Source organism: Camelina sativa, chromosome 5, assembly GCF_030686135.1.
Source record: "Camelina sativa cultivar CO46 ecotype springtype chromosome 5, ASM3068613v1".
Lineage (NCBI taxonomy): Eukaryota > Viridiplantae > Streptophyta > Magnoliopsida > Brassicales > Brassicaceae > Camelina > Camelina sativa.
In genome coordinates, this window is record NC_141884.1 from 27,009,819 (window position 1) to 27,018,127 (window position 8,309).

Genomic DNA, 8,309 nt, shown 5'->3' on the forward strand with positions numbered 1-8,309 from the left:
GGCTCATGAGCAGGAGATGGAGTCTCTGGTAGGGGAGATCAGTGCTTTGAGCTTGTGTGCTGTTTCACAGGAACCGTTGGGTTTGGAAGCAGTAGATAGAGCAGATCTCCTAAGTAGAATGCGGTTGGCTCAGGAGAAGGATTTGGGGCTAGTAAATGCCTCTAAGGATGTGGATTCAGAGTATCATGTCTCAGATAATGGTACTATCTTGGTGCATGGTCGGGTTTGTGTGACCAAGGATGAGGAGTTGAGGCAGGAGATTCTGAGAGAGGCTCATGCGAGCAAGTTGTCTATTCATCCAGGAGCGACTAAGATGTACCGTGACCTCAAGAGGTACTATCATTGGGTTGGGATGAAGAAGGATGTGGCTAGTTGGGTTTCGAGGTGTGATGTGTGTCAGCTAGTGAAGGCTGAGCATCAGGTTCCTAGCGGGTTACTGAAGAGTCTACCCATTCCTGAGTGGAAGTGGGATATGATCACTATGGATTTTGTGGTAGGATTGCCAGTGTCACGGACCTTTGATGCTATTTGGGTCATTGTGGACCGGTTGACTAAGTCAGCACATTTTCTGGCCATTAAGAAGACTGATGGAGCAGCGGTCTTAGCTTAGAAGTATGTGAGAGAGATAGTCTGATTGCATGGGGTGCCAGCGAGCATTGTGTCTGACAGAGATTCTACGTTCACTTCGGTGTTCTGGAAGGCATTTCAGGCAGAGATGGGCACTAAGGTGCATATGAGTACAGCTTATCATCCCCAGACAGATGGACAGTCTGAAAGGATGATCCAGACGTTGGAGGATTTGCTGAGGATGTGTGTATTGGATTGGGGTGGCCATTGGGCAGATCACCTGAACCTGGTAGAGTTTGCTTACAACAACAGTTATCAGGAGAGTATTAAGATGGCTCCTTATGAGGCTTTGTATGGGAGACCATGTCGTACACCATTATGCTGGACTCAGGTGGGGGAGAGGAGCATGTTTGGTGCTAGTTTTGTTCAGGAGACCTCAGAGAAGATTCAGGTTCTTAAGCTGAACATGAAAGAGGCTCAGGATAGGCAGAGGAGTTATGCCGATAGGAGGAGGAGAGATCTTGAGTTTCAGGTAGGAGACAGAGTGTACCTCAAGATGGCCATGTTGCGGGGTCCGAACAGGTCATTGTCAGAGACTAAGTTGAGTCCGAGGTATATGGGTCCATTCAGAGTGATTGAGCGGGTTGGACCAGTGGCATATAGATTGGAGTTACCTGAGGTGATGCGTGCATTCCATAAGGATTTCCATGTGTCTATGTAGCGGAAGTGTCTCCGTGAGGGTGAGCAGGTGTTGGCTAAGATTCCTGAGGATCTTCAGCCTAACATGACATTGGAGGCGAGACCAGTGAGGGTTCTCGAGAGGAGGATCAAGGAACTTGGCAAGAAGAAGATTCCTTTGATGAGAGTCTTGTGGGACTGTGATGGTGTTGAGGAGCAGACTTGGGAACCTGAGGCAAAGATGAAGGCAAGGTTCAAGAAGTGGTATGAGAATCAAGCCGCGACTTGAGCTTGTTTAGCCTGGTCCCATCTGTAATCCGTGGCTGGAGCGGGAATGGAGTATTACAGCCCATCTCTTCTTGTTACTCGGTCGCTTGGGGTGGGTGGTTGTGCGACTCAGTAACAAGATGAGGTGGTGTTCGGGGTACAAAGTTCCCGTGAGGCGGAGTTTTGGAGGAAAGTTTCCTAAAATAGAAGTTCCAAAAGTGGAAAGTTTCCTTAGTGGCGGACTTTTGAGTCAGTGTGCCAGTGTGTGGCGGTCTTTTTAGACATTGTGTAGTCTTTGTGACGGGCTTTTTAGCCAGAGTGTCTTTGTGACGGTCCTCTTTAGGACATTTGTTTGGCCTTGGTGGCGGTCCTCTTTAAGACATTTGTTTGGCCTTTGTGGCGGGCTGTTTAGCCAGAGTGTCTTTGTGATGGTCCTCTTTAGGACATTTGTTTGGCCTTGGTGGCGGTCCTCTTTAGGACATTTTGTTTGGCCTTGGTGGCGCTCCTTTTTAGGACATTTTGTTTGGCCTTGGTGGCGGTCCTCTTTAGGACATTTTGTTTGGCCTTTGTGGCGGCCCTTGTGGCATGTATATGATCCTTGTGTTGTCATGAGGTATTCCAATGAGGGGATATGTGGTTGGTAGGACATTGAGATGTTTTACGCGAACCAAGGGTTCGGATAGACTTCAAAAAAGGCCTCTTTCCTGATACAAAAACTTTCTTTTCAAACTATAACCTACATGCTTGGTACTATTCTTCTTGTAATTACGGTTTAAATAGATTAAATAGAAATCCCTCTATTTTCTTGGAAAGGAAACCTGGATAGAGATAGGACTCAAACGTGTTCAGAATTGTTTGCTCGCGTCTCTTGGAGGACTTAGGTTCTCCTAGTACTGCTATATTCAGAGACTTTGTGTCTTGGGAGTATGGTTGGTATATCGACTTCGGACGACGGTCCGGAGGCGCGCTGTAGGCTGACGATCCGAGAGACGAGTTTGGATTTTTCCTTATATATTATGGCATGCGGGTTTAGGCCCGATGAGGAGCCAACATTTGGCATGCAGACTTAGGTCTGATGAGGAGCCAAATAAGAACTCAAGGTCTAGGCCTATGAGTAAAGGAAAGTCCAAAAGTCGAGAGCAAATGACGCCTGGAGCGTGAGTCTATTGCCTAGAGGTGACCTTCTGTAGATCGGTCGCAGGAGTGCGGGCCGTGGAGACGGTTGCACGGGAGTCCTTGACTGATGGTTGTTCGAGATTCGAGGACGAATCTATGTTGGTGGGGGAAAATTGTAACATCCGTGTTCCGGGAATAGAGTTTGGGTTATGTTGAGTAAACCAAAAGAGTGGATTTTAATTAATTTTGGTTTAATTAAATCCTTGTTTAATCTAATTAAACCAAAAACCCCTAATCTCTTTCTCAACTCACGCTTCCTCTCATGATTTTGTGCTTTGGTCGACATTTTCATCTGAGAGAGGGAGAGAAAGACAATTAAGTGTTGGTTATTTGGTGCAAAGGAGAAAGAGAAGGAGATCAAGATTTTTCCTTAGTGTTAAGAGAGAAACAGAACATTCAGGATTTGGGAAAAGGAGGATTCGACTGGTCAAATCGTTTTGAAAGGTACTGACTTTTGGTATGGTTGTAGCTAAGAAATTTTCGTACACTCGCCTTTTTACAGAAGTGAATTTGGGTTAATATTCTAGGAGATATTGGCAGTTTCGTGGGGCGTTTCTTCTCATTCGCGGATTGAGATCAGCGAGTGTTACGGGGACGATTGCCGTTTCATCTATAATCTGATCGTGCTGAAATTTTGGGAGAAGCTTCTGGACGTATATACCTTGTTTTGCACCGGAGGGATTAGAAAGTTAACGGTTAGTTTTGATTTCGTGGTTTCACTTGTGAGGTTGTTCTTTTCTGTTTTTCTGGCAGTTTGTTTTCAATATTTGTTTGTTGTTGTGATTGGTTGTAGGAACAAGTTTGGTTGTTCGTGGATATCGGAAAGCCTCTCATTTGGTTGTATTTAGTTTTGTGAATCACTTGTTAAGGCTTATCTAAACTAGAGGACTCTTTAATCTGTTTGTTGTGTGATGATAGACTTGTTAGATCGTTGCTATGGACGTTAGGAAGCTTTCTTGTGGCTTGGGATCAAGTTTTGTGGTTGTAGGAGCGAAGATCCGGCGAGAAGCTTCGGGGAAAACACGGTGCTCGACGTTACATCGATCGATGCATATCTTGCGTCGGTCGATGCAAGTGCGAGGACGGCGCGTAAAACTCTAGGGTTTTCGCGTTACGTCGAGCATGCGTTGGTCGATGCAGATTGGGTATCGGTCGATGCATGCATATCTTGCGTCGGTCGATGCAAGTGCGAGGACGGCGCGTAAAACTCTAGGGTTTTCGCGTTATGTCGAGCATGCGTTGGTCGATGCAGATTGGGTATCGGTCGATGCAAGTTACACTTGCATCGGTCGATGCAGCTTCTGTGTCGATCGATGCTTCCCTATTTGGCATCGGTCGATGCATGTTGGCGTCGGTCGATGCTGAGTCCTGGTTTGCTAATTGTCGTTTGTTGATTGTTGTGTGTTGGTTATTGATACTCTATTGCTTGTGTGTATAGCCCAGTAGATGGGAGGATTGCCTTACTGAGTGTTTATAAAATACTCATGCATTGCAATATGTGTTTGTGGTGCAGGTAAAGGCAAGGTGTGAACGTGGAATCAAGGCAATGAAGAGGAGGATGTTCTAGTGGTTCGCTTGGTTATCTAGCTTCTGTTCGGTTGCTAGAGTTGAGTCCTAGAATGTTGCTTAGGATTGCTGGTTCACTGGTTCATGTTGTTTGGATTATTAGTTTATGATTGGAATTTATACTGGATATTATTTTATTGGTTATTGGTTTATTGGATATTTATTGGTTTGTTATTCCGCTATTGGTTATGATTGTGGTTAGGTGGCTAGTGAGTATGGGACCACTAGTTGTAGTTTATTTATTATATTATATTTATTATTTAATATTTAAAAAAAAAATCGGTCGTTTCAGTTTACAAATGAATTGTCAGTAAATAAAGATCTTGGAGAACGGGCGAGACAATCTGCCCTTGCGTTGAGCTCTCGTGTGATCCTGTTCAGGGTGAAGGAAGAAAAATGTGTTCTGAGCAAAAATAACTCCTCCAACAGATTCGAAAAAGCTGGCCAATCATCCGGCATCTGCACCATCGCCACCAGTTCTGCACAATCTGTCTCGTAGTTCTGGCAGACAACTCCAGCCGCCAATAGTGACTCCATGGCCCATATCAAAGCTTGTAACTCTGCATGTAAGGAAGTAGGACCAAGCCTATGACTCCGTGCGCCCAGAAGAAGCGTCGAATCTTCACCACTACAACACCACCATCCCAGACCCTGCAGAGGGTCTGAACCATCAATCTGACATCGAGGAAAAGACTCCCTGTCCTCCAACAATTGCGGAGGATGCAGATAACTCCCAGAATAAGATTTGACCTCCTCCCACAATAATTTATCATTATTCGCCTGAATTAAAATATCCATCGGTTCAGCCTCTAAACCCTGGAAAACTTTTTTATTCATGTCTTTCTATAGTGACAAGAGGATCCAGGGGAGCCGAAAAGCTATATCAGGATCCCCCGATTGGGAAGCCGTCCGCCAGAAAATAAAATCTAAATTTGCATAGATTGAATCATATGGGAAACCGTCTGGAACTAACAATACCGGTGACAACGCCCAAACATCTCGCGAATGAGGGCACTCAAACAGAGCGTGATTTATAGTTTTTGTTGCAGATGCACACCGTTTGCACAGGGTATCACACCGGACACCCCTATGCGCAAGCCGTTCTAACACTGGGAGAGTACCTGAGGCGATCTGCCAGAAGAAATGTTGGACCTTCGGGGGGAACTTTGTTAGGAGGTGATTTTAGACAGATTCTACCTGTTATTACAGAAAGAGGAAGTAGCGACAGCTTTAGCATATATCAACTCATCTGTTCTTTGGAATAGTTGTAAGGTTCTTAAACTTACCAAAATTTTGAGACTTTGCAAGGCACGTAATAGTATGGATGCGGGTGCTCTCGCCACTTTTTCAAAGTGGCTTCTTGATATCGGGGATGGAAAAATCAACGAAACAAATAGTAGAAATGTGGAGATAGAAATTTTAGCTGATTTATTAATTAATACAAGTGGAAATCCTATTCAAGCAATAGTTAAAGAAATCTACGGTGAAAATTTTGCAAGCAGAACTGATCCAACGTTCTTTAGGGAAAGAGCTATTCTAAGTCCAAGAAATGATGATGTTGATAAGATAAATCAATTTATGCTTAGCAAGCTACCAGGTATGCAAATTAATAGGATATGAAACATGGATATTGAAGTAATAATTTTTAAAAAATACTAATATTAAATACATATCTAAAATTCCATCTTTATTTTTTTTTTACAGGTGAGGAGAGACGTTATCTTAGCTCTGATAGTATTGAAACGTCAGATACAAGTGCTCATGATAATATGATCTACACTCATGAATTCATAAACAGTATACAAGTTTCTGGATTGCCAAGCCATGTTTTAACGTTGAAAATAGGAGCACATGTCATTTTGCTAAGGAATATAGATCCTAAGGGAGATTTGTGTAACGGTACGAGGTTAATTATTACTCAGATGGCCAATCATGTAATCGAAGCAAGAATCGTGATAGGAAAAAAGGTTGGTGATAGAGTACTTATCCCTAGGATGTATGTTAGTCCACTTGATGCAAAGTTTCCCTTTCGTATAAGGCGACGCCAGTTTCCTGTTACCGTGGCGTTTGCAATTACTATAAACAAAACTCAAGGTCAAACGCTAGAACATGTTGGATTGTTTCTAACAAAACCGGTTTTCACACATGGACAGCTTTATGTTGCCTTCTCTCGAGTCACAACCAGAAAAGACTTAAAGGTGTTAATTAGAGATAAAGATGGAAAATGTCAGAATAAAACACTTAATATTGTTTTCAAAGAAGTATTTGAGACTATATAATTATGGTTTGTAGTTGGATAATTGTTTTGGATATTTAGACTTGAATTATATTTCTTCTCTTAAATAAAGTGATTTTTAATATCTTTAACACTACCTCTATTTTATAGTCAGATATAGACTTTCACATTAGACAAAACCATTTTCTAATTTAGACTTATTCTATATTATAAAATAATAGATAAATACATTATAGATGGTCTAAAATATTATTTAAATTTTTCACATGATTATATTTTATTTGGTTTCAACAATGTTGTTTGAAAACATATAATTGTTAGATGTATCATAAAGTGTATATATAATTTTACATCATATCTATTAACTACAAACTTTACCTTTAATCTGTAATTATATATATAATAACAATTATTAAAAATATTTAATAGTCAAACAAAAGGTGAGACACTAAAACGATTAAGACGCAACGTTTAATCGTGACTGTTTGTATTCTTACAAATCCGGAATCCCCTTTTCGTTTTCGATAACAGAGAAGAAATAGGAAAAATCCTAATTTGAGAAAATCATGAGATTCGATAAAATTGCTGATCTTCTTCCCGGAAGAACTAATTGGCGTATACAAACATTACTGCTTCTTGTGGATGTAGAGGTTAGCGTCGTTAATTGAACATCATTCTTACTTAAATTTCAATTTTTAACAGTTCTTATATATACGACTTCTTACACAATTGTTATTATACTGTGAAGGGTAACACAATCGAACCTACCTTTTTACCAAATACACTTGCTAACTCCGGAAATATACCGACGATGGTGACTTGTATGATATTAGAACTTTCAAAGTAATCAATCCAACCCTGAATGAGAGGAATACTCATCATCCTTATCAAATTAAATTCACGGACAATACCACTATGACGCTGGTCCAACAATTGAGTCCAAAGAATTACTTTTGATTCGAGGATTTGGATGATATATATCGTGGAAGAATAAATCATCCCATCTCTTTCGGTAAGTGTTTCGTTAATTTATTTAATATTGATATGGTACAATCCGTGAGTATAGTTAATTGTAGCTTTTCGTTTGGGAATCTAGAATCTTTATAAGATTTGTTTTAACTTTGTATATTGGTCCCTCCCTTAGAAAAGTATGAATTAAACTTTTACCAAATATAGATTTGCAACACTTTGGAAAGCTAAATTATGTCTTTTCCCAAATTAGATGTTTGTGGGTTTGTAGTAGATGTGAAAGATAAAAGAACATCTGAGAGTGCCAATAATAGTAATGAAGTTGTTCTCACATAGTTGAATGGCAGGTAAAAAATATTTCCTCTACCTTTAGGACAGTTACGTTTTAAAGTTGTCTCTGTTAAGATTTTTTATTAATTTGATAAACATGTAGGAATGAAACTGTGAAGTGTCGTGTCAAAGACAACTACACTTCTGATTCATGTCTAAATGGCAATCAAACGGGTGCCATCTCATATACAAATCCAAACATGTGTTTTTTGTAATGCAGTTGGTGAAGGTCGGAGAATATGAAGATGTGTAACATAAAATAATTCTGATATAATCATCATAAGATAACCAATATATTCACTTTAAATCTCTGTTCTAAAAATCGGGCGCCTAACCGATTATACGGCCGCCTAAGCGCTGATCGCAACACACCCGCGGCAATTTTTATCAAATCGCTCAAACTATTCGGTACCCGATTTCTTAACAGCTTAATTGATTAAAATCGGATATTTGACCGATTTTATTAATTATGTTGGGCTAAATGGGCCTTAGAATATTGTCAATATACCAAGCCCAACTT

At 40.7% G+C, this 8,309-nt stretch overlaps 2 protein-coding genes across 2 annotated transcripts; one reads left to right on the plus strand and one right to left on the minus strand.

The window, feature by feature from the left end:
• Positions 1 to 4,542: 4,542 nt before the first annotated feature.
• On the minus strand, positions 4,543 to 5,091 carry LOC147944442 (uncharacterized). Its single transcript, XM_087512585.1, has one exon. The coding sequence runs from the start codon at positions 5,089 to 5,091 to the stop codon at positions 4,543 to 4,545; it is 549 nt and encodes a 182-aa protein (XP_087368711.1).
• Positions 5,092 to 5,574: 483 nt separating this feature from the next.
• LOC147944443 (uncharacterized) lies at positions 5,575 to 8,032 on the plus strand. Its single transcript, XM_087512586.1, has 5 exons — positions 5,575 to 5,851; positions 5,959 to 6,221; positions 7,796 to 7,806; positions 7,893 to 7,963; positions 8,010 to 8,032. The coding sequence occupies exons 1-5, from the start codon at positions 5,575 to 5,577 to the stop codon at positions 8,030 to 8,032; spliced, it is 645 nt and encodes a 214-aa protein (XP_087368712.1).
• The last annotated feature ends 277 nt before the right edge of the window (positions 8,033 to 8,309 follow it).